Genomic DNA, 22,719 nt, shown 5'->3' with positions numbered 1-22,719 from the left:
AGCAAGCACATAAACACAGTCGGCAGCTTTGTGTTGAGCAAGAGGACGAACCCTGCTGGCTGGCTGGCTGCGAAATCACAGGCTTGATTTTTATGGTCGCTGGAGCAGCAACCGTCACCCAAAAAGAGTGGCCACATCAGCCGACGCCCCTGTAGAGGGTGTGTGGGTGACTGCCCAGCCACCGGGTGTGCTTATGTGCTCAGCACAAGAGGTGGCGACGCAGGAGGCATGCAGGTGCGCATGGTGAATGGCACGAGCCAGGGACTCACCATCAACAGGTGGCACTGTCTGCGCAAGCCAGAGCTCGCCATAGGGTTCCTGGGCTATGACCGCCGTCATTAGTGGGCTTGCAGAATGCCCCTTGGTTGGGCTTGTCACAAGAGCAGACGTGGGTTCTACGTCCAATGCAAGTTCTGCAACAACTGCAAGGTTCTGCAGGAATGCATCAATGATGGTTGCATCATCATCATTGGCGTCGTCCACTGGGCATGAAGAAGGGCGAGTAGCTACACATGCAGGAAGTGTCTGTGCCATAAGCGGAGAGCAAGGCAGGCCGGTGCGAGCAGCTACGGAGCCTTCGGGCTTGAAGGTGGAGCATTTTGCCTTTGTTGAGGGTCCGCAGAAGTTACGAAGGGCTCGCCGTAGGACAGCGAGGAGAACCATGATGAGGTCCATCGCCCATAGCAAGGGTTGCGCTAGAGGCTTGGCGAGGTGCATGGCAGGTGGAAACAGGATGGGGCTTTTCAAGGGGGTTAGCGGCTACCAAGGGAATGTGCAGAGGCTGCTGGGTATGCATTGGGCTGCACGGTGGGGCTCCTCAGATCAGGGGAGGCAGGATCTTCTGGTTCAGCGATGATACCATGTGAGAGAAAGGAAAAGGCGTACACAGAGAGAGAGGGAAGGTTGTTAAGCCTGAGGCACGAAGGAAGGTGATAGGCAAGAAGCCAGTAGGGGGTACCCAATTGCAAAAAATAAAAGATAATGCAGGATCGTACGAATATGTCAAGACGATGCATCACTTCCACAAGCAGCACGCGCAGGTGAGGAAGGGGAGGTCGGCCGTGCGAGGCGAACCTTGCTCGCAGGCAGGTGGCGACCTGTGATGGGGGAGGAGGGCAAGCAGCCATCGGCGGTCGGAAGCGACAACACCAGCGCACTGCGTACTCTTTTTTTAATTTATGGTTAAGTGTGCAGGTCACGACCACCTGCATGGTAGGTTGGCTAAGGCAGGGCTCTCGACTTCTACCGTGCCTGCGCTCGAATCCGCCATTGCCATTTTAGAGGGTTAGAATGTAATTGTGTGCATTCCAAGGTTAGGAGTAGGAGATTCGAATCTCCTGGAAACTCCACCGGCCGTTTGGGCCTCTTTGCGCACATGCTCCGCCGGCCACAGCCGTACCGGACACCACCTACCGTCAAGCATGCGCACATGCTGCACGTCTAGCCCAGAACTGGTGGAATGGTTATGCGCATTGACTACGCAGCCACAACGACTACATGCGACGAGGCCAACTGCGAGCAGCTCAACTTCCCTACCTGCATACCTTCACTGGCACACCGGCCAGCGGCCTTCAGCCCCTGTATTGTAGCCCATCACACCTCTGCAAGGCGGTCTCCTGCATAGCCTCCAAGTATCCTGCACAAGGCCTCAGGCCCTGGCCGCCTCTCCTGCATGCATAGCCACCCTGCAATCGGCTGCCCCCTCTTACCCTCACACTGGCCCTTTTGTACACTGTCTTTGGTGGACTCCAAAGGACACACCAGATATTAAACAAGAAATGCTACATACAACAGTAGGCTGCTCAAGCAGTGCCATACCTCTTTGTTGTACAATAATTGCTTCATACAACAGTAGCCTTCTCAAGCAGTGACATACCTCATTATTAAACAAGAAATGTTGCATACCTCATTGTAAGAAAAGAAATGTTGATATTACTTAAAAAGAACCAGAGGTCAGAAAATATAAATGTCGATTGTACTTGGAAAGGAAAGCCCGAAGGGAACATGGGATCAATAGTAAATACAAACGAGATGATCATAATGTTTAAAATTAAGCTCGATATAAAAACTACAAATTTTTCCTGCAATCTCCGGAGAAATAATGCATCCAACAAGCCTTCAGCAACCTACAAAACAGTCGAGAGTCAGCAAAACGAACAAACTAGCAAGTATATCAAAAGAAAAACTATTGAGTCAAAAAACAAAATTTTGTCAGTAACCTAACCTTCATAATTTCATTGGAATGTCTCGTCATTTTATAGCATGTTCGCTTGCCTTCGTATTCTTTGCAAGGCATGGTTTCTAAATAAAGCTGCTCTAACACGCAAAGCTCTCTCTCTTGATTCAGAGTTGTAATGCTCACCGCGCAGAGGCTCTCCATCATTTGGATGGGGGCCAACCTACTCATTTGGTTCGACCTCCCTGCGTAGCTGCACAAAGTTGTGCAAGAGGCAGCAAGCGTCTATCTCACTGTGGGTGCTATTGCCAGATCGACATTCAACTCGCGAAGTATGCGCCATCTATTCTTCAAGATACCAAACGCATTCTCCACTTTTACTCTGCCTTTTGAAAGATGCCTATCGAAGTGTTGGTTTTGAATTAAGTGTTGGCCATCTTTCGAACGAAAGGGCTTCACCAAAAAAGTTGTGGCTTTGTAAGCCGAGTCTGCAATCAAGTAGGGTCGGATGCATTCGCCTTGCAGTTGAATTGTGGGACTGGAGAGGGCTCGATCACTCTTCAACAGTTGGTAAAGACTACATTCTTTGAAGTGCGTTGAGTCGTGCGTGCTACCGGGGGCAACACATACCACACTCCAAAAAAGCTTACGGGAGTCGACTATCCCTTGTAGAAGAATGCTAGGAAACCCATGTCTGCAAATGTACTGTGCCGGAAATTTATCCTTGGATGGCTTCCTTTGGAGTCTAATATGTGTTCCATCTATGGCACCTGGTACTTGTGGAAGCCCTATAATAGCTTCAAATCCATCCATTATGCTTTTAAGCCTAGCACCCTCATGTATGCAAATATGAAAGCGCTTCAACATGCTACGTTGGCTTAAAATGCGGCATATAATCATGGTGTACTTCTGTATAGTGGACTCCCTGATAGGGTAAAGACAAGTCATTGATTTGGAAGAATGATCATGTACTAGTCTCCACAGTACACATGCTAGTGCTAAATCACTAGCTACGGGAGCACGGACAAAAAAATCACCACTACAAGGTAAGAAAGGCTCCATTATGTCTAAGAGTGCATTGAAAGACTCATAAGACATGCGATATGCAAATAAATACTTGTGTCGGTTATTTAGATTGGCTTCGGACCATAGGCGACAATGAATTGAGGTCCAAAAAACCTCCTGCATTGGAAACACCCACCATTGACGAGGCCCGTAGTGCCATGCATCAGGCTCCAATAAACTCATGAAAACTCCCCACATCATGAAGTACATGAAGTACAACATGGACTTCAAGTGTATCTTGTTTCTCTCGTATGGAAGCGGACGGCGTCGCCAAAATGGTTGATCTTGCATGCATATAGCAAAGGAATGTAGTAGCCAAAATATATGCAAATTTTCCATCCTACACTGACAGGACTACTCATAAAATTTATAGTCAAACTTAAAGCAAGTTTAAATCGATTTGAAGTTAGAAGGGTAACCTTATGCAATCAAAAATTTCGGGATGCTTCAAAATCCAGCTACTTTGTTGCTGCCTGCAAAGTAGAAAGCATACACTCATGAGTTTGATGATAATAAATAAGATTTGTAGCCTTGCAGAATATTACATTTACTTACTAATCCCGAACTTTAGCTAGAATCTTGGCAAGCTCCAATTGAGTGGAGAGGTAAATTTGTTGTCGTTTTGTGTCCTCCTCCTCGCGGATTCGAAGTAGGCGCTCCTCTAATGCATGCCTTGATGCCTCTAGCTCTCTCAATGTTGCATTGTGTTTATCTTCCACATCGCGTAGTGTATCGCATAACTTGGTCATGCCCTCACCCATGGTCCGATTCACAACTCCTAAGAGAGACCGCTTTGACTGCATTGCCTTGCTCCCACTCACTCCCTCCAATTCTGTGAAGTCCATGGAGCTTATATAGGATTTTGGGATGTACTAGCACTCACTCCAGAATTCGTCCCCATTTCTTGTTTAAGGTCATTCAAAATGTCTTCATTTCCCTTTGCAGGCCCATCGCTGTCCAAACCCCCCGCTAAGCCAGTACATCTAGGGGTCTTGCACCACATCACATCCAGGATGTCAAAGAACGACCACGTGCTTGGACTTGCGCCGGTGGAAGAAGATTTTAACTTCTCTTTTTTGTACATCTTCTTGAGAGTATCAATTCGATTTTTTGCATTCTCGGTGTTGTAAGTGGTATCTATCTCAGCATTCAAATTCAAAACCACGGCCTCCCAGTCCTTAAATCGGAAGTTGCCCTTGTTGATGTGATTCCATTGTTCGTCGTAAATCCTTATTAGAGCACGGGTAGTGTCATCATCCCAGGTGACGGACAATTGCCTAGGCCACTTGCTTGCCTTTTGAGACACATTGCCACTCGGCTACTCTTGGCTAGTGTTGCTAATTGGCTGCTCAATATGAGTAGCACTTGGTTGCTCAATCCCAGTTGTGTCATGTCCACATCCTGAGATTCGATCATGACCTTAACAACCTTAGTAGGCTTTGGAGGAGGAGGAGTTGTTGTTCCTCCATCGGGCATAAAGTCCATGGCACGGGGAAGAGCAAATGTGTTCATGAGGTTGACCTCTTGAGACAAAGGGACAAACTCCTCACAGTCATCGTTCGATGGAGAGCATGTGCTACCCGAAATGGGCCATGGCGGCGGTATGGGCAATATCCCATACGTAGGAATAGGTCTGGCAATTGTTCCTCCACTAGGAGGACCCTGATGCCAATCTAGGAATGAGTATTTTGACAACATATTATGGAAAGTGATACGCAAGCAAGCTAACTATGGACTAATACAAAGTTGAATGAAAAAATCAAATGTAAAGTAGACATTTCGACATAACATTATTGGAATGCAATGAAGTTACGCTATCACTCTACCTGAGGTAACTCTTGTTGAGGCACTCGCACACCACGCGAAGCGTTTGGGATTGCCTTTTCTCGTGGAGGGGGGCGTTGTCCTGCGTGAGAGTTCGTTACAGGCAACATCTGATGCATGTCCACGATTGCATTTCCCATTTACAACCTAGTTAGTAGTGCACTATACACTAGCTCTCTGTAGCATTATGATAATTTAATAAAGCAGAAGAAATGATTGCAGCACTGAACATTAACAGCAGTGAATAATTATTGTTGATATGATAATTTAATAAAGCAGAAATTGCAGCACTGAACATTAGCAGGAGTGAGTAATTATTGTTGAAAATACCTTTCAAAATGTCCTGCGCTCGGGTAAAAGTAGCACTGCTAAGTCAACTCGAAGCTGTTGCTGCTGAGTCAATCAATACCGAGTTGCTGAGGTCCGCTTGTGGAGAAACTGCAGTATGGAGCAGCAAAAATAACGTAGTAAGCATGGCGGGCAACAAACAAGTGTGGCATGCATTGCATCAGTGTAAGTCAACTCACGCCAATTTGTGAACTCACGCAACCTTGTGAATGTGCAGTATAAGTTAACAAGCGCTATTGAGTTTGGTTGCAACAGAATTCACAGGAGGTGCTACCTTGTTAACTCACGTAATCTTGTGAAGTCACGCAGTAGAAGTGAACTCACGCTATTGAGTTGGGTTGCAGCACAATTCACAGCGACGTTGCCGAGGTAGGAAGTGGAGAGGAGGCAAGGCCTTTGGCGCAGTAGGCAGCCATTGATCTAAAGAGAAAGCAGCCTGCTGTGTGATTTCGCAGGGTAGTGCAACTGTTGGCTTGCCATTTATGTACATGCGATATGGCGAGCAGGGAAGGCGAAAAATTGGAGCTTGCACATGCAACGACTACTAAAAATAGCATGGAATCGCATGTGCACCATTGCAAACGGCTAGGGGAGCCTCGTTGCTTTCCGATACGTCCTGCGGTGGAAGCACGTTCCAGCTGCGGTGCGCTACTGTCCAATTTGGAGGTGGGGTCGCCTGGAATCTCCACGGGCGGTTGAATCTCCCAGCATGTGCGCGGCCGAAGAGAAGCGTCGGACTGCCACCTGCTCCGATGAAAGCACGGAAGGAAAATTTACAGCGTCTCAAAAGGTACCTCCTTTTTGCCAAAACGTGCACGCATACTACACTACACTACTCGCTGGATGACGGTGTTGCAGATGTGCCATCCGCCTGCCAGCGAGCGTGGGCCTTGCCACCGTTGCGATGTCCATCACCCTCACCTTCATGTGGTAGCCGGTGCCACCAAAGACAGCACGTGGGTCCGTGTACTCGAAGTAGCTCTCTAGTGCCTTGCTCTTCTTCTCTGTAAGGACCTGCTCTCGTAGAGAACTGTGTTTCCCCCTGTTCACCAGCTACTGATGCTCCCCTTTTGTTTACATCCGGGCAATTTCTTTGCTTGAGAAGGGCAGAAAGGAGCAATCTCAGGGGGGACTTTTGGGAAGCACTTCTATAGGACACTCAGGAAATTTTGATCATGCTTATTACGATGTCTCTCATCTGTCTTTTCTGGTTAGACCTTTCTATGTTTTGCTCACGTTTGTCACTTGTGGTATGTCTATCATTTGCTATATGGCAAGTCCACAGTGTGAAGTTTTGGTTGGGTAATGCAGGCCAGACGTTTTAATTTGTGATGTTTGGTAAAACCGAAGCATTCTTGCTGTGAACCTAAGCTAGCAGGGCTTATCTCACTTGTAGGTCCTTTGTAATATCCTATTTCTGAGCCCTTTTGGCTATCCCTAATCGGATGTTAGCAAACTAGTTAGTAGTAGTGTTTAAAGGCCTTATGTCCATACAAAGATCATAAGTCGTGGAGGCCTCTTTCAAAATGAGGGTCTGATTTTCTATTGTGTGTGTGGTGTCTTGATTGATGCGGCAAAGGGTTCTTTTGAAGCGCTCAAGGTTGCTGTCACACAGAAGCAGCTTTGTCTTGCTCTTGCCTCTTGGTATGTGAGCCCTTTGAGGTATGTACAAATGTGAGAAACATGACATTGGGACAATATTCTAACATAACAAACATCCAGCTGCATTTTTTTCTCCCAAATTGAACATGCCAAAAATAATTACTCTGTTATGATTAAGCATGTTTCCCTGTGATACATGTAATGAAACATCGGCAACACTTTCTGCCACTCCAGTGGTTAAATATTTGAATTGATAAACTGGTTGCTGGATACATATCAAAGATCTATGATGATGGGAAATGAAGGGGCTCTCGGCTCAATGATGTGTCATAATGAGAGGGGAAGGATGGATCCTACTCGTTCGCAAGAAGGGCGTGTAGGGGTCGAGGGACTTTCAATTTCTTCGATAGTGGAGGGCCAGTCAGCACACTGGAAACTGATGCAATCCCTAAGATCACGACTCTTGAGCTGGGGTCCCCTTGCAAGACCTTGCAATATATTGTAGGGCTTAGCATGTAGCCTTGTAGTGTTTGCCTGCTGCAGTGCTGGCTCCTGTGATTCATCACGTATTCTTAAGCCTGCAAATCATTGCTTAATCTTAAGCCTGCACTTCATGACCTGCTGCTTGTTCATCCATTGTTTTTGGGTCTTGTAAATCTGCAATTCATCTTCTGCTGCTTGTTCAACCGTATGTTTTGGTGCTTGTTCCACAGAAATCTGCGATAAAAATAACCTGGTGGAGATTTGGGGACCGGGTCTGTCTCCGTTTGTGATTGATGAATCACCAATGATATCGTTGTCTCCGTATGTGCGTAGTCGCAGGTCCGATCTCCGACCAGCCTTATGAGGTGAGCTATTCCTATCTTTCTGTAGTTTCTTCTGTGTTTCATGGTGTAAAATGCCAGCAAGCCATTCTCAGCTTTACTTCATGGAAATATTTCTTTTGACTTAGGGGTCCAATGCAAGCGTTGATGATGATGATGTCTTATTTCTTAAAAGTATGATTAACAGTTGGCAGAGAAAACCTCCCTTGAAAGGTAAGACCATTGTACATTTGTATGGGGTTTTTTTTTCACTTCAGCATTGGCAGTAACGATGTACTTGTTCAGTTTTGTGTATAAATGGGAACCAGACCTCTTTGTGTGTGTGTGTGAGAGAGAGAGAGAGAGAGAGCGGAAGTTTAATTCTATGAGGTATACCATGGATAAAAGAAAGGGTACAAAGATTGGCTCCTAGCTGTATGCAAAATCAATCAATGATTGGTTGATCCAAAGCCCATGCATGTCTAGCAAAGTCACCCGGAATGGAAGGGGAGGGTCCAGAACGGGAATGGGCTGGAGCGGTCGATTAAAGAATGCTTGGATTGCCTCCATTCAGCTTAGCCCTGTAGCAAGGAAAAGGTGTCGTGCTCTCTAGAGTGGGTGCTCCTCAGTGCAGTATGCATGAAACCTCACTCCAATAGAAGAAACATCACACATGAACATGACTCAAACACAGAACTGGAATATGACTCAAGACACGACACGACTCAAAACACAATTGCAAACTTAACTCAATGGAACTCGACAAGCTCAAAGAACCATACAACTCTGGTTGGAAGCACACACAGATCCAAGCTCAAGACTCAAGGTACAATGGGGATGTCGAGGCTCCAATGTGCAGGGACTCGGGAGAGTGCTAGTGCCGTGCAGAACTCTAAACTCAGGACTCGAGACCAGACGCTAGACCATACAAAGTGGATAATCCATGATCGAAACCAACTACTGATATATACAAACATGAAGAGCCACCAACGGTTGCAAAATATCCACTCCAGCTAAGTCTATCTCTAAACTGTGGTGGTGGTGGTGCGTTGGCCACGGTGTCGATTGGACCACCACCCGTATCCCTGCCACGTGTCACCGACCAGACGAGAGTTGCGAACCCCAGCCCAATTGTAACGAACTGCCTGTCTCGCCAGTGACACTGTAGCCCTGCTAATACAGGTTGCCCGCCACAAGACCACTGAACGTCTCGGTGAGGAAAACACTGAATTGCAAAAAGAAACCACAATGTATTGCATATGTACAAAAGAAATCTGTAGAGCAATCGGGTCCTTCACCCAAGGGAGAGAATCGCCACCACAACTGTGCCTGAAGTATCGCCCTTTGGTGGGGGAGCCATCAAATCGTTGGTGGAAGTTTGTTGGAGTGAGCTCTGAACAAATTGGCTCCCAAGTAATGGAGCTGCCACTTGCTGCTCTGCGGAAAGAAGCACTTGGCCTGAAGTGTACTCAGGCCATCTACTAACATACCCATGTGCACCAGCAAGGCCATCGCAAGAAACGCTCTGTGTCGGTTGCATCTGTGGCATGGGAGTTGGCTACTGAAACCCTTGAGGGTAGAACTAGAATTGTTGAGGCTGAGCATATCCTACAGGAGTCTGTGTAGAGGGTCTCATAAAATGTGTAGACCTACTTGGCTGTGCATACCCAACAGGTGTCTGTACCTGTATTCCCTGCCCTGTCCATCCATAACCCATGCCCACTGGAGCCTGAAATCCCATGTCGCCGCGGAGTAGCATCTCTTGAAACTCTTGCACCTGAGCTCGGAGGTCGTCCATGATTTTAGACTTCTCGTGCAATGCCTGACGCAAGGCAAAAATCGTAGCATCTCTATCTGTGATTGCACTCTCAACGATACGCAGAGACCCTTCCATAGCTGCATAAGTGGCTGAGTGGCGCTAGTGAGTAGCTGCCAATCTCTCTGCTCCAAGCTCAATGGTAGAGATAGCTTGCCTGGACTCCTGCAATATCTCCTCAGAGAGCCGAAAAAGCGAGGTAGAGTCCGTCTCTGCCGAGGATCCTGCAACGGTGTCTGGTGGGACAGGGCTCCCAGGTGGTACAACTAATGAACTTACAGGATGGCTAGTAGGTCCAGTTGAGACAAGTGGAGTGTGTGTAACTGAGATGGGTATAGGTGAAGAGACAATTGCAATCGGTGTGTGGGAGCTTAGGATGTTGGAGGTAATCACTGTGGTAGGAGTGAAAACGGTAGAAGTAGAGAGAGGGACACACACTAGAGAAACCGTGGTTGGGACATGAATAGTATGAGCTGAAACACCCGAGCATACCACCAGTTTAACAGAACAAGTAGCGGGAGTAGATAATGAGCGTCGAGCAGGGTGTTTCACTCGAAGTTAGTGACTTTCTGATAGTGGCAATGATATTATTGATTCTACTGTGTCCTTCACCGCTTTAGCTCTTTTCTTCTTTTTCTTCTTTCAGTAGACTTGTTGTATGCACAATGGATTTCTCTTTTGTTGTGGATTTCATACACTGTATATCGGCATCCACATCCCTAGGGCTCACGTGAATGTTAATGACCCAAGCCAACATAGGAGCTGCGAAGCAATGAAAGCTCGATTGTACTGACTGCACCTGTGCTCGAAATCGTTTGGCCAGGGTCTATAAAGATGTGTACAGAATCTGGTGAAATCCACAAGGTATTGTGTGGATCAGACGGTAGAGTCCTTCACAATGGGAAAACATTGTGGGCAAACTTTTGTTTGATTCTCTAGCATCTCTAAGTAAAAGTAATACTTAAAGACATTCCACAACTCTTTATTCCGCGCATAGTCTGGATGATTAGAATGTAGCAACTCCTGACACGCCTGAATTGTGGCATCTTTGGAAAGCTTGGAGTATGTGCATGTGGCCGGTTTCAAAGATGGGAAGGTGGTCATTCCGAGTGCATGACCAATCTTGTGGCCCCGCACTTTGGGAAAACGGTTGAAAAGCTCGTGTACCATATCTCCAGGCACATCGGTGGGTAATTCCACAGTTGCTAATGCAGTCAGACCTAGTTGTTGCAATTGATCCTGAGAAAAGAAGAGAAGGATGAGGTAGCTGCAAGTGAAAGTTTAATGTGAAAGGTGCTTGACTTTTGGACGTAGGAGGTCTGCCGATTGCATGATGCAACACATGACGTGCCCCCTTTCTTATGTTTTCAGGATCCACCTCTTGGCTGCTAGAAGGCCCTGATTTTGATTCTGAGCTAGAATTCGGATCCACCATGTGAGAGGGTACTCTGTAACTCTTGTCACTGACTTCACTGGAAGTCATCTCAGTAACACTATGGCTGCTGTGATCAGAGTCTGCTTCCTCTGCAGAATTACTTTGTCTTTCCCTACCCGTAGGTTTTTTTTGCAAAACTTCTCGCCGTATTTACCGACTACTACTTGCCATATCATCTCAGTAACCACTCTGTGATGAACGCAGGAAAATTACACTCAGCAAGCTGTATACTGTTCTATACCACAAGAGCTTGCATTCCAGGTGCAATCCCACAGAAGCATACATACATAACCTTGCAAATCATGATGAGAGCAGATGATACATCACACTGCGTGAGTGTGCAGACTGAAAGGAAGTAGATTGTTCGGGGTTGCAATGTCTCATGGAGAACAAACGTTGTAGGTACCTGCTGATGCTATATCTGCTGGTGCGATAGCTGAGAGGAGAGGGGAGTACCACGAGGGTGTTCAAGTAGGGCCTCAATTGAAAAGGAAAAGGGAGATGGGTCAATGGCTAGATAGGGCGAGGAGTACATAGTGGGTAGATAGGGGCGTAGAGGAGAGAGAGGAGTAGGGGGTGTGCAAGGCGAGAGACAGGTAGGCATGGGGGAGGTAGGGTAGAGAGGGCGAGAGGTAGCAGGTAGGGGCGAGGAGGGTAGAGGGGGCAAGTGAAGTTAGGTAGGGGCGACCGTTAGTGGGTAGGGGGCCGGGGCGAGGAGTGAGCTAAGGAGAGAGGGAAAAACGCAGTTACTGATGGGAATCTGAAGTACTACACAGAGAGAGCAGAGAGACTGGGTATGAATTTTACCCAGAGAGCTGGAATAAAGAGAAGGGTTATAGAGTGACCCAATATCCACACTCAGAAAACGATGGGAAGAAGAAGGAACTCCGTGCTGCTGGAAAGAAGAAGTGAAGGAGAATTATTGCATAGAAAAAAGCCTCCTAATGACCATAGTGTTTTACACTGAGAGCGCAGTTTGATTAGAGAGAACCCCATTTTGGGCATCAAAAGTGTGAAGACGGGGCAATACAAGGCAATACAACAAGGTAGTCCAATCGCATGGAAAGAATGAGCCGATTACAAGAAGTGTAGGACAAAGAATGAGCCGATTACAATGGTAGAGAAAGTATACTGAAGGAGGAAATGTGGGGACACTGATAGGCATGGCAGAGATTGAGAGTTTGCAAGGACATCATCATAACACATGCTCTGGTGAGAGGGTAAGTGAAAGAAGAGACAAAGGAGATGTTGAGACTTATACTAGAGACAAAAACAGCTACAAATGGCTTACTAAGAGGGATAATAGCATTTGATTCGGGAGCCATTTACTAGCGGCAAGGGAACACCTTCCAAAGCAACGGAAAGCAATATGCAAGAGGGATACACAAGAGTAGATACAGGGCACAAGCAGGTGCGGATGATGTGCAGGATAAGTGCTTGTAATTGAGAGTGTGTTGTAGCGAGATCTCCATCACACAGCACGGAAAGAGGGAGAGTAATATTGCTTTGTGTAATCACATGCAGAGTTTCCGAAGCAGCGAATATAAGAGAATGAGTGAGCGCCAGGCAGAGATAGACAGGAAAAGAAAGTAGTGCCTTGCCGAACACGCCATATGCTTCGATATCCTTAATGTTGTACCAAACATTGATTTTTAAAATTTCTTTTCATTTTTGAATGTAACCTCGGGGCATGAGTCTCCTTGCAGTGGTCACTCTATAACGCAAGGTGGGAAGACTTCTTTTCACCAAGGCCGATGGACTTTGTTACAATGGTTTGTACCACTTAAGGATTATTATTTTTTATGTACTTGTATCTACATCATAAACCTGACTAAATTTGTGAATTGCTTGATTTGTATTTCTTTGTTTGTCAGAGCACGCCTTTTCTTCCTCCTCATTTTCTTTGGTTATGGCGTTGAGGACTTAGATCATTTTGCCCACATTACATATATATATATATATATATATATATATATATATATATTGCTTTTCTTTCCAGATGTTCCCTCCATGCCTTGCGCACCAAAAGGAAAGGGTGGAAAGTCCTTGGTGGATCTGTTGGATCTACCGCAGCTGTTGGTTACGAAATGTGTGTTTATGAGGAAGAGGCCCACATCACTATCAAGTGGGAATTGGGAGAGGAGGGAGAAAAGGCGTGCTAAGACAAACAAAGAAATGCTTATCAAGCAATTTACATATGTAGTTGGGTTTATGATGTAGATGTGAAGTATAGGGAAAATAATAATCTCTAAGTTGTACAAACCATTGCAACGAAGTCCATCGGCATTGGTGAAAAGACGTCCTACCACCTTATGTTATGCGATGACCAGTATAAGGAGACTCAGGGTTACGTTCGAGGATGAAAAGAAATTTCAGAAATCAGTGTTTGGTACAGTATTTAAGGTATCGAAGCATATGGAGTATTTGGCAAGGCACTGCTTCAAGCAAGATGCCATGAAACTATCAAGCACCGACATTTTCCAAGAATTCAATGTCAATGCACGCATGTTGGATGCGTTGGACACCAAAAGCAGACTTGAACATATGATCACCAAAAATTGGAAGACCCAAGACAAGGATGGACTATTTTAGCATGGATCAGATTTTATAGTTTATCTATTCTGGATAAGTCCATTTCTCTTCAGAAGCTCAAGGCAAGGATGTGGTAACTTTGTCTTATTCTGTAGTGCACCAAATGGTACGTGACGCCAAAGATGATCTCAACCAAAGTGGCAATACACCAACATGGATGACCTATCTGCAAGCAATGCAAAAAGACCTAATTGAGGCTCTTCAAAGTTCAAGAGGGTCAAAAGAAGTTAGTGGAAAAATTTGAGGATCGACAGTAACTTGCGAGAGGCCATCCTAATAAAGATGAAGAAAACACTACTCGAAGACCTCGAAAGACCTTTACCGGCTTTTCCATTAATGCCCTTCTTTGCTCAGTTGGATTGTTAGTCACGTGGAATGATGCTTCCTTAGACAACATATGATCCACATTGAGAGAGAAGTCAGGGGTTTCTGTGTGTGTCATGGAGCTCCCGAGGTACTTTATTAGAGTTCACTTGGGTGGTATATTGGAGCTCACTTGGGTGATATATGTGACCATGATATGAATGGTGCAACATGTATCGACAATGAGGAATTTGTAAAGGCATACATGACGCATGTGTTGCTGACATTGCTAGGAGTCTCGTCTAAGCATTGGAAGTTAATTGACACTATGGTATTTTTATATTGGTTCAAGTGGCACTCCAAGGAGATCCCACCAAATTGCCCGTGGAAAAAGGAGCAGTAAGGGAGTGAAGGGAGAATGCAACAAGTAGTTTTAAAAAGCATATGTGGCTATACTATCCTTGAGCTTGTGTACATTGTGCAAAGTAGAGTTGGTGAGATTGTACTTATACTTGTTTACTTTATACAAAGTAGATGTTGGTTGGGCTGTCCTTAACTTAATATATATTCTGCAGCTCTGTCCTTAACTTAGTATACGTCGATTTATATCTTATAAAATAGCTTAGTACTTTATCGGGACCTCTTTTATATAGTACTTTTTGTTCTAACTTTGTATTGCATGAAGGTTACGATTTTGAGTTATTTTGTTATGAGCTTTTGCATGTTATTTTGTTACCACTAACGAAGTAATTTAATGACGTGCAGTTAGTGCATACCTAAAAGTTGAAATGGTAGGAACAAAATGGGCTTTATCATATGCACATGACATGAAAGTTGTGAGGAATTACGAGAATCATGCATTTTCGTTCCTACAACCTGTGCAACATATTCAAGTATCTGGTAGAATCTTGCTTTTTATTCACAAACTATAAGAGTTTAAAAGGCCATTATTACATGGACTGTTTATCTTAACATGAACACTTGAAAAATTCTAGTAAAATCTCACATTCTCCATACAATAGTCAAGCCTCACAACCTTCATGACATGTGCATATAGTAAAACCCATTTGTTCCTATCATTTTCACTTTTAGGTGTGCACTAGTTGCATGCCATTAAACTACTTTGTTAGTGGTAACAAAATAACATGAAAATTTTTGTAATAAAATAACTCAAAATTGTTACCTCTATGCAACACAAAATTCGAACAAAAAGTCATGTTTAGAAGAGGTTCCTATAAAGTAATAAACTACTATTTAAAGATATAAACCGATGTATATTAAGTTGAAGACATAGCTGAAGAATGTGTACCAAGTTAAGGACAACCCAATCAACATTTTTTTGTATAAAGTAAAACAAGTTAAGGATAGTCCCACCAACTCTACTTTGTACAATGTACACAAGCTCAAGGATAGTGTAGGCACGTATGCTTTTTAGGATTACTTGTTGCATTCTCCCTTCACCCTTACTCTTTTCTACAAAGCTCTTTTTTCTATGGAAAATTTGGTGGGATCTCCTTGGAGTGCCGGTTTAACCAATGTAAGAATATCATGGTGTCAATTGACTTCCAATGCTTAGACAATACTCCTAGTAATGGCGAAAACATATATGTCATGAATGCCTTGACAAATTTTTCATTGTCGGTACATGTTGCACCATTCATATCATGGTCACATATACAGCCCAAGTGAGCTCCAACAAAATACCCTATGAGCTCCATGACACACATGGAAGCCCCTGAACTCACTCTCAGTGTGGAGCATGTGTTGCCTAGGGAAGCATCATTTCACATGACTAACGATCCAACTGAGCAAAGAAGAGTTTTAATGGAAAATCCAACAAAGGTCTCTTCGAGGTCTTGCCTCTTGCAAATTCATGTCGATCCTTGACCGTTCCCGCCAACTCCTTTTGACCCTCTTGAACTTTGAAGACCCTCATTTAGGTCTTTTTCCAATGCTCGCAAATAAGGTCATCCATGTTGGTGTATTGCCACTTTGGTTGAGACCATCTTTGGCGTCACAGACCATCTGGTGCACTGCAAGATAAGACAAAGTTACCACATGCTTTCCTTGAGCTTCTGAAGAGAAGTGGACTTATCTGGACGGGATAAAAGTACATAAAGCAAGCAGAGTGTTGGATATGCTTGACCTCGCAGCTCCCATGCTTGTGGTGAGAGTTGCAAATTACGATTAGTACAATGGAATCATAGTTATATTAAAAAGTGCAATGTTGATTTAATTCTTCAAATGTTGATACAACATGCACTTGTCGGTTGTAGCAAAGCTGATTTTTGTGAAGTCAATAGCATGTTCTTAGTCTATATATTATGGAAGCTAAAAAATGAAACAAATTTGTCTATTCTTTGTTGGTTTTGCATTTTGTAGGAGTCTGAAGAAACTAGCACATAAGCCACTCTTCAAAAGTTTCATGTGTACAAAATCTTTATGGGTAGAAATATGTATTGATGGGTAACAAACCGTTTAGCTACTTCATGATGGCCTAAGAAAAGGGTAGAAGTTACATGTTGATGACAATGTTGTGACCATGTAAGATTGTTTATGTATTCCATTCTACAAAGGACTCACATGTATGTAGACTCTACAATTTAAATTGTTTGTCCAAACAACTATCTAGAAGGTGTTGTAAGCATTTCAGTACACAACCAAAGACCTGTTTTCAAGGTGGCAGTCAAGAAAGACATGCGAGACTTAAGCTTATCTTAAAATGTGATCCTTCATTTGGAACGTGGTTTTATTGCATGCAGAAGCTATAAAAGCAATTAGTTGTATTTGGATCGTGTCATCAAAGGTTTTTTGGATAAAGTTTGCAAAACCACCATTTGAACTTGGGGGTAATCTGAATACATTTCTCAGATAGTTTTGTAAGAGAAATTGAGATGAAGCATAGGTTTTGGTATGTGGTAGGTCACATCACGCTAGGCTTCATTGTGGGTAGGTCTACGTGAGCTCCTCTAGAGGAACTCAAATGCATAGACCTTTGTTTTAATAGGGTGCTCTGGTATATGTTCATATGAGTGTGTTAGGGGTGTGTGCTTGTGTGAGAGAGAGACATGAAATGAACTGATGTAGTCACAAATTCAAAAGGCCAAAATGACGTGTGAGATCGATCCGTTACAAACTGGTGAATCTGAGACCATGCGTGGGTACAACAAAAGAGATACCAAAATGAATCTAGAACTGCTATGGTTGCCCAATACAAGAGGGTGATATGATGGGTGATAATCTATCTTGAGAGAGAGAGAGAGAGAGAGAGAGAGAGAGCATATAATGATACCTAGTCGGGATGTCGTAAAACTAGGTCAATATTATTTATATTGAATATAGTTCATTGTTGGAGAAGGGGAATGGGGGAACACACCCAAGACACAAAACAAGGCCTTCAAAAGATCACACTCCCACGACAGACCATCTTCCACACACACACACACACACGCATCACGAGCAAATCACCACCTCACACTTGCTGAGATCATCTACCACACACATGTAACATCTTATTTCAAACCACATAGTTGTCGCGCACAACACCTCTCTCTCACTTCCATTCCGCACACCAAAATGGTACGGGGGGCACACCTACTCACACACGTTGGCTCCATGACACAAAAGCATCGTTTAGGTTGATCACCACTCAGAAAAGCTTGAACAACGAACAGTGCACCCACTTGGTCGTCGCATAAACACACACTCCTCGGGCTCTGTAGGCACGCACCTCTGCACAAGAAGCCCCACACAAAAATCACCTTCACTCACTTGGCTCTCTACAGGCTCAAACGGCTCAAGGGCCTGGCAAAAAAGAACACTCAAATACGTTATGCTTGGGCTTGATAGGCACACACACATTTGTCCAAGAGCCCCTCTCTACAGACACAAACTCCAACGACTCAAAGGCACATTGGCAATCTTCATTTCATTCCTCCCTCTCTCTCCTCTTGGAACTCGCTTTCCCATTCACCTTTGACCCGCCTGGACTTGCTCTCCAACTCATTGGAAGCCCCTTTGGAACTTCTTTTTTGGAACTTAACCCTCTCCCTCCCTTGGGCACTAGCTAGGCCGCTAGTGGAGGGGGAGGTTTCCCCTCCTTGCTTTCAAAAAAATGTGCCCCTTACTGGCCGTGGGACGCGTTGCTACAAACATGCTAGGTCATCATTGTGTACCACCGTCCACTGTTGCTCAAAACCAATCGCCCAGTGCTGATAGTGCACGCCATCGCCAAGCTTTGAGATCCCACTCTCTCCTTCTCCTTATGCGCCACAAAGGGCTCACGGCCCACTTTATATATCGTAAGATATTGGCTCATTCCTTCACATGTGGGTTAAAGGCCTCCTACCACGTGGCATTGCTAGAGTGCCTTGCCTTCTCCAAGAGCTAAAAAGATTCAAGTAACATTTATAAAAAACATCTCTTCCATTCCACCCTCTCTGCACTACAACTCCTTGCTCAGGGACCCGATGTCAGAGCCGCAAATCTCGGCCAAAACTCTACCTTACCGACTTCAATCCGTGGAAACCCCACCAAACTTTGGGTCTTCCGAGCCCTCAAACAAAGCACCCAAAAAGTGGGAAAAATTACCTGACACTACCCCTCTGACATCTGCACCTAACTTCACCTGGCTGTAACTTGGCAATCGCGACTCCGATTAATGAACTGTGAATCCTTGGTGACTTCACGCAATGCACACTACCTCATGGATCTCTTGTGAGGCCAAAAAAATTGCAAATGGCATGTCTTTTGATGCGGTCAATCTGCCATACAATACCTTGTAGTGGTCGTGGTTGTATCAGGTCGACTGCATTACGTAACAATGATGAGGTGAAATTTATTCTACCTGACTAGCATGATGTACATGTAGAGATGGAAGCCCTTGGCTATGATGATGGCCTCAAGCATGTGAGCCGATACCATAAGTGCCTTGCACTGTGTGTACTGGCATGGATACATCACAATTCGATGTTACCATAAGTAAAATGTGAACTTATATCCCTACATTAGCAAATTCCCACAACTGGGTGCCAGTGCCCTTGATCCCAAGTCAATGGGCAGTACCTTGGCACGGGTTAGAAGTCGTGCTTCCCGTGAAATCTGTCAAAGCACTTTGCTTTATACAACATGCAATCCTTGCCAACTTACAGGTGAAAACATACAGATATCATGGAAAAAGATAATCGATCTTGTCAAACACTTTCAACTAAACCATGTCGGTATCACATCATATTGTGAATTATAAAAGTATTTGTAATTGATATATATCTTAATTGCACTCACAAAGCGTACCTGAAATTTGTTATAGTGTTGCATGGTAAGTATTCATCGTCGGCTTCTAGGAGTGGTGACAAGTAGTCGGCCATGCCGAGAAACTTTGCATCCTTCATCAAGTCTAGCAACAGGCCATGCCGATCTACTTGAGATTCTAGAACATTACCGATTTGCCATGCCTTTGCAACAAAATTTAACCTCTAAAGAGCGTGTTCTGTCGAGGTACTCGGAGAATCCATGCTTGTGATTGACACTGCTTGTACTCAAGTCGTGCTTGATTTGGGTTTGCAAACTAATTATTGGTCCTTTGCCAACAATGTATGCAACAAAATTTTAATGCTTATGTTAATTGTCACAAGCCGTGCTTATGCTTGGAGTGCTTACAGCGCGCACACATTTGTTGCACGCTATACCTAACAAGCATGTCTCAACAAAAATAAAAATCAACTACGTACCTCATGAATTCCTTATGCCAACTTGCCTTGCCGTCTGACTAACACTTTGTGCTTATACTTTGATTAGAGCACTTGGCTCAACTTGGATCGGCCCTTTTGTATGTAAATGACCCTAGGCCATCTTGTGGCATGTGCATGACTGTTTTCCCCCCTTGATGCACCTTGCTCTTGAAGGCCGGAGAAGAATGTTATTCATCATTTGCATCGTCACCCTTGCTTGGCCTCAAGTTTGGCATCACTGTAGATCCTTGATTCACCATGCTTTGCATGGCCTTCGAGTCTTGATGTGGCGGAGTGGTATGCCTCTTGCATGCTAGTTGCACACCGTGTGTGCGAGCTTCCATGTCCTTTGAACATGATATCCAAATGTTTGTAGCAATCGGATTGCTTCATGTGCTTTTGTTGTCAAACCCACCATGGGACGTGGAAAAAAACCCCTAGGTTGGACCTTAGGGCACCCTTAGATCGTCCATAACTCAAATAGTGTGAATCCAAAGCTAACAACAGCGATGGCAGCAGCATGCACCAATGGAATTGCGGAGAGAGAGAGAGAGAGAGAGAGAGAGAGAGAGAGAGAGAGTTTTGTTGCTTGCCGGCCCACACTGCAATGACGATTTATCCTCAACAGGGTTGGGCGACCCCAAGAGACAAAGATGACGAGGGTCAATCCGCCCTCCTTCCTCCCTACAAGTGGTCATGTCCTCAACTAAGTCAATCTTACCATAGCTTGAAGACGAGAGAGAGAGAGAGAGAGAGAGAGAGAGAGAGAGAGAGAGAGAGAGAGAGAGAGAGAGAGAGAAGAGAACGTGCATCACCATGCAAAGGACTCGAACCCTTCTCCTTCCCCCCTCCATAGTTTCCCCCTCCCTTGAGCTCTGATACCAGTATAAGACTTCGGGGAGACTGCGAATAACTGCCCAACCATCCTCTATATAGGCCCCAGGCCCTTTGGATCTTAGCTATATATAAACCCTTATACTGCAAGTGTGTCCGGCACTTTGCTAGGGCTGTGCCCTCCTAGTCCTACCCTTGGCATTATAGGATAGTTTGAAACTTGCACTTCCTTTTAAAGATGAATTTGGGCTCTTCCTGAATTCCTCTGGGTAAATATGGTATGTCGCAACAAGTAGTGGTGCGCAAAAGAAAAAATTGTACCAAAGATTGAAATATTCAGATTTGACATTTATGTGCTTGAATAGAGAGCTGGTCATTATATCAGAAAGATAAGAAGTTTGGGAGGGGTGAACGAACCTTATGTGACCTCTATGAGTGAAAATAATCAAAAAGCCTCTAAATTTAAAAAATCAGAAAGATTTTTTTGAAGCTTAGCTCTCAATTGTTCTTCTAGATTTTGGATGTGATTGTGTTTGATCAACTCTTAATGTGATTGTGATGTGATTGTGTTTGATTCTAGATTTTGGATGTGATTGTGTTTGATCAACTTTGAATTGTTTGTTTTTCTTGTGAGACGCAAAATTTTCTATCGTATTCATGATGGGGTTGGTGGAATGCACATAAAGAGTAAACTAGGGCATTGCCTTTGTACTTTTGAGGGTGTGCTATGTTTAAATCTTTGCAACGTGCGAGATCAATGCTTACTTATTGAAAATGTTTCTCATAAGGTTTCTCTTCATTACTCTTGGCTCCATGATCAAGATTCGCATCCATGTTATCAAGACTATGCCCATCATCATTTACATTTTGTTTGTGAGAGAGCAAGGATTTTTTGTACCTAAAAGTTATTCTATACTCCTTTGTAAAACGAGTCATTATAGAGATGGATTTACTTTTTAGATTTGAAATTTGCCATGATCAGGAGGAAAATATTAAACTTTTTTAACAAACGATGACATTATTATAGGAATTCACAATTAAGAAAATCAATAAAGCTCAACTTCACTAATTAGAGTTCAAGATTAAATGTAAACTAGTTGAAATGAAGATGGATTGATAGTCAATTTGATTACTTAGTAATGAGAGAGAGAGAGAGAGAGAGAGATCTACATTGAAATTCCAAATGACAAAAAAGAACAAGCTAAAATTCTCAATTTTTTTCTTGTTAACATGGTTAATTCTATCATGAGAATTTCCTATGAGAGACTAAGGGGTGCTATGCCATTCTTTGCAATGCTTTGTTTTGAATGAAGTTTTCATAAAAGTATCCATATCTTGTAGTACTTCTTTTGTGGGTGGCTAGCAAGTTGATGCCATGGATCCCATTAATCGATCGGTTAACACAAGGACGTTGTGTGATTTTGTAGTTCCTTTACACATGTAGATCTCGCAAATATAAAGACCTTGTCCATTCTTAAAGAGTGGTGGATGGTGAAATCAACGAGCATCCCAAAAAATAAAATCTTCCCAACCTCTTGGAAGTGATGCTCGTGATTATCCATCATAGTCCCTATGTTCTTCACAATCACATATAATGCCTTGTTTTTAACATAGTGTAGGAGGGGGTCTCACTATATTTGTAAGAGGGTTTGAAAAATTCTAGGAGTAACATAATGTGCGCAATCACTGCTTTTAAATGGAGTACTTGAAATGTTGAGAATTTAGTAGCTCACTTTCTTGTGAACTAATATTTTGAAAAGATTTCCAATGCTCCTCTGGGGGAGGATGTACTATTAGAGTTTTACATGGTTTTTAAGTGTACAAAATAGATAGATCTACATTACATACTCAATGGGAAATCCTTTTTGAGTCTTCAGTTGCTCTCAAGTCCCATTTTGCCATGCATACAAATTTACAGGAAGAAGTTCATTTTAACTTTCTCTTCTAAGTGCAAATACACAGCTCAGTGATTGAATTTTTAAAGAAACGTGGCATCCTCAAGATAAGGATTCCAATTGATAAAAAATCAGTGGTAATCAACGGGTGAGTACAACTCTCTATGCAAGTCTTGATGAATAGTGGCAGGGTGACAACATGATAGTTATTTTTGTGTCATGCTTGCAGGTTTGCCTATGTAGATTTTGAAGACAAACAGTCTCTTGGTCCAAAGCGATCGAATATCATACAACAAA

General features: G+C 43.9%; 3 protein-coding genes and 1 pseudogene across 11 annotated transcripts; 2 read left to right on the top strand and 2 right to left on the bottom strand.

Moving 5' to 3' along the window:
- Positions 1–317: 317 nt before the first annotated feature.
- LOC147439015 (uncharacterized) lies at positions 318–1,777 on the top strand. Its single transcript, XM_086484964.1, has one exon. It carries the CDS (start codon positions 326–328, stop codon positions 854–856), a length of 531 nt encoding a protein of 176 aa, XP_086341090.1. The 5' UTR covers positions 318–325; the 3' UTR covers positions 857–1,777.
- LOC147439013 (uncharacterized) lies at positions 1,286–5,205 on the bottom strand (annotated as a pseudogene).
- Positions 1,594–3,043, bottom strand: LOC147439014 (protein ANTAGONIST OF LIKE HETEROCHROMATIN PROTEIN 1-like). Its single transcript, XM_086484498.1, has 4 exons — positions 2,471–3,043; positions 1,906–2,126; positions 1,790–1,856; positions 1,594–1,746 (listed from the first exon to the last, which is right to left on the bottom strand). Exons 1-4 carry the CDS (start codon positions 3,041–3,043, stop codon positions 1,594–1,596), a joined length of 1,014 nt encoding a protein of 337 aa, XP_086340624.1.
- Positions 5,206–5,403: 198 nt separating the features above from the next.
- Positions 5,404–22,719, top strand: LOC147439012 (uncharacterized). Of its 9 annotated transcripts, none has more exons than XM_086484965.1 (6): positions 5,404–5,532; positions 5,631–5,782; positions 6,003–6,203; positions 7,729–7,863; positions 7,968–8,052; positions 16,347–20,493. In XM_086484965.1, the coding sequence occupies exons 1-4, from the start codon at positions 5,404–5,406 to the stop codon at positions 7,739–7,741; spliced, it is 495 nt and encodes a 164-aa protein (XP_086341091.1). In that variant the 3' UTR covers positions 7,742–7,863; positions 7,968–8,052; positions 16,347–20,493. The 9 variants fall into 9 exon arrangements, 6 of the variants coding, with proteins under 6 accessions (XP_086341091.1, XP_086341095.1, XP_086341096.1 ...); XR_015184542.1 differs by lacking the exons at positions 5,404–5,532; positions 5,631–5,782; positions 6,003–6,203 and adding exons at positions 6,426–6,623; positions 6,993–7,057; positions 22,652–22,719 and having other exon boundaries at positions 16,347–22,570; XR_015184541.1 differs by lacking the exons at positions 5,404–5,532; positions 5,631–5,782; positions 6,003–6,203 and adding exons at positions 6,426–6,623; positions 6,993–7,075; positions 22,652–22,719 and having other exon boundaries at positions 16,347–22,570.

This window comes from Adiantum capillus-veneris, chromosome 16 (genome assembly GCF_014529385.1).
Source record: "Adiantum capillus-veneris isolate H3 chromosome 16, ASM1452938v2, whole genome shotgun sequence".
Lineage (NCBI taxonomy): Eukaryota > Viridiplantae > Streptophyta > Polypodiopsida > Polypodiales > Pteridaceae > Adiantum > Adiantum capillus-veneris.
This window is presented reverse-complemented; position numbering and strand designations above follow the sequence as displayed.

Excerpts from the sequence above, each read along its gene's own strand:
- LOC147439014 (XM_086484498.1), bottom strand. The coding sequence starts at position 3,043 with ATGTTGAAGCGCTTTCATATTTGCATACATGAGGGTGCTAGGCTTAAA. Across the intron at positions 1,857-1,905 it reads ATTTCTTTTCTTACAATGAG|GCTACTGTTGTATGAAGCAA; the intron begins GTATGCAACATT and ends CTGCTTGAGAAG. Across the intron at positions 1,747-1,789 it reads TGCTTGAGCAGCCTACTGTT|TCCACCAAAGACAGTGTACA; the intron begins GTATGTAGCATT and ends TGTCCTTTGGAG.
- LOC147439015 (XM_086484964.1), top strand. The coding sequence starts at position 326 with ATGACCGCCGTCATTAGTGGGCTTGCAGAATGCCCCTTGGTTGGGCTT.
- LOC147439012 (XM_086484965.1), top strand. The coding sequence starts at position 5,404 with ATGTCCTGCGCTCGGGTAAAAGTAGCACTGCTAAGTCAACTCGAAGCT. Across the intron at positions 5,533-5,630 it reads GGAGCAGCAAAAATAACGTA|TATAAGTTAACAAGCGCTAT; the intron begins GTAAGCATGGCG and ends GTGAATGTGCAG. Across the intron at positions 5,783-6,002 it reads TTCACAGCGACGTTGCCGAG|GGGAGCCTCGTTGCTTTCCG; the intron begins GTAGGAAGTGGA and ends GCAAACGGCTAG.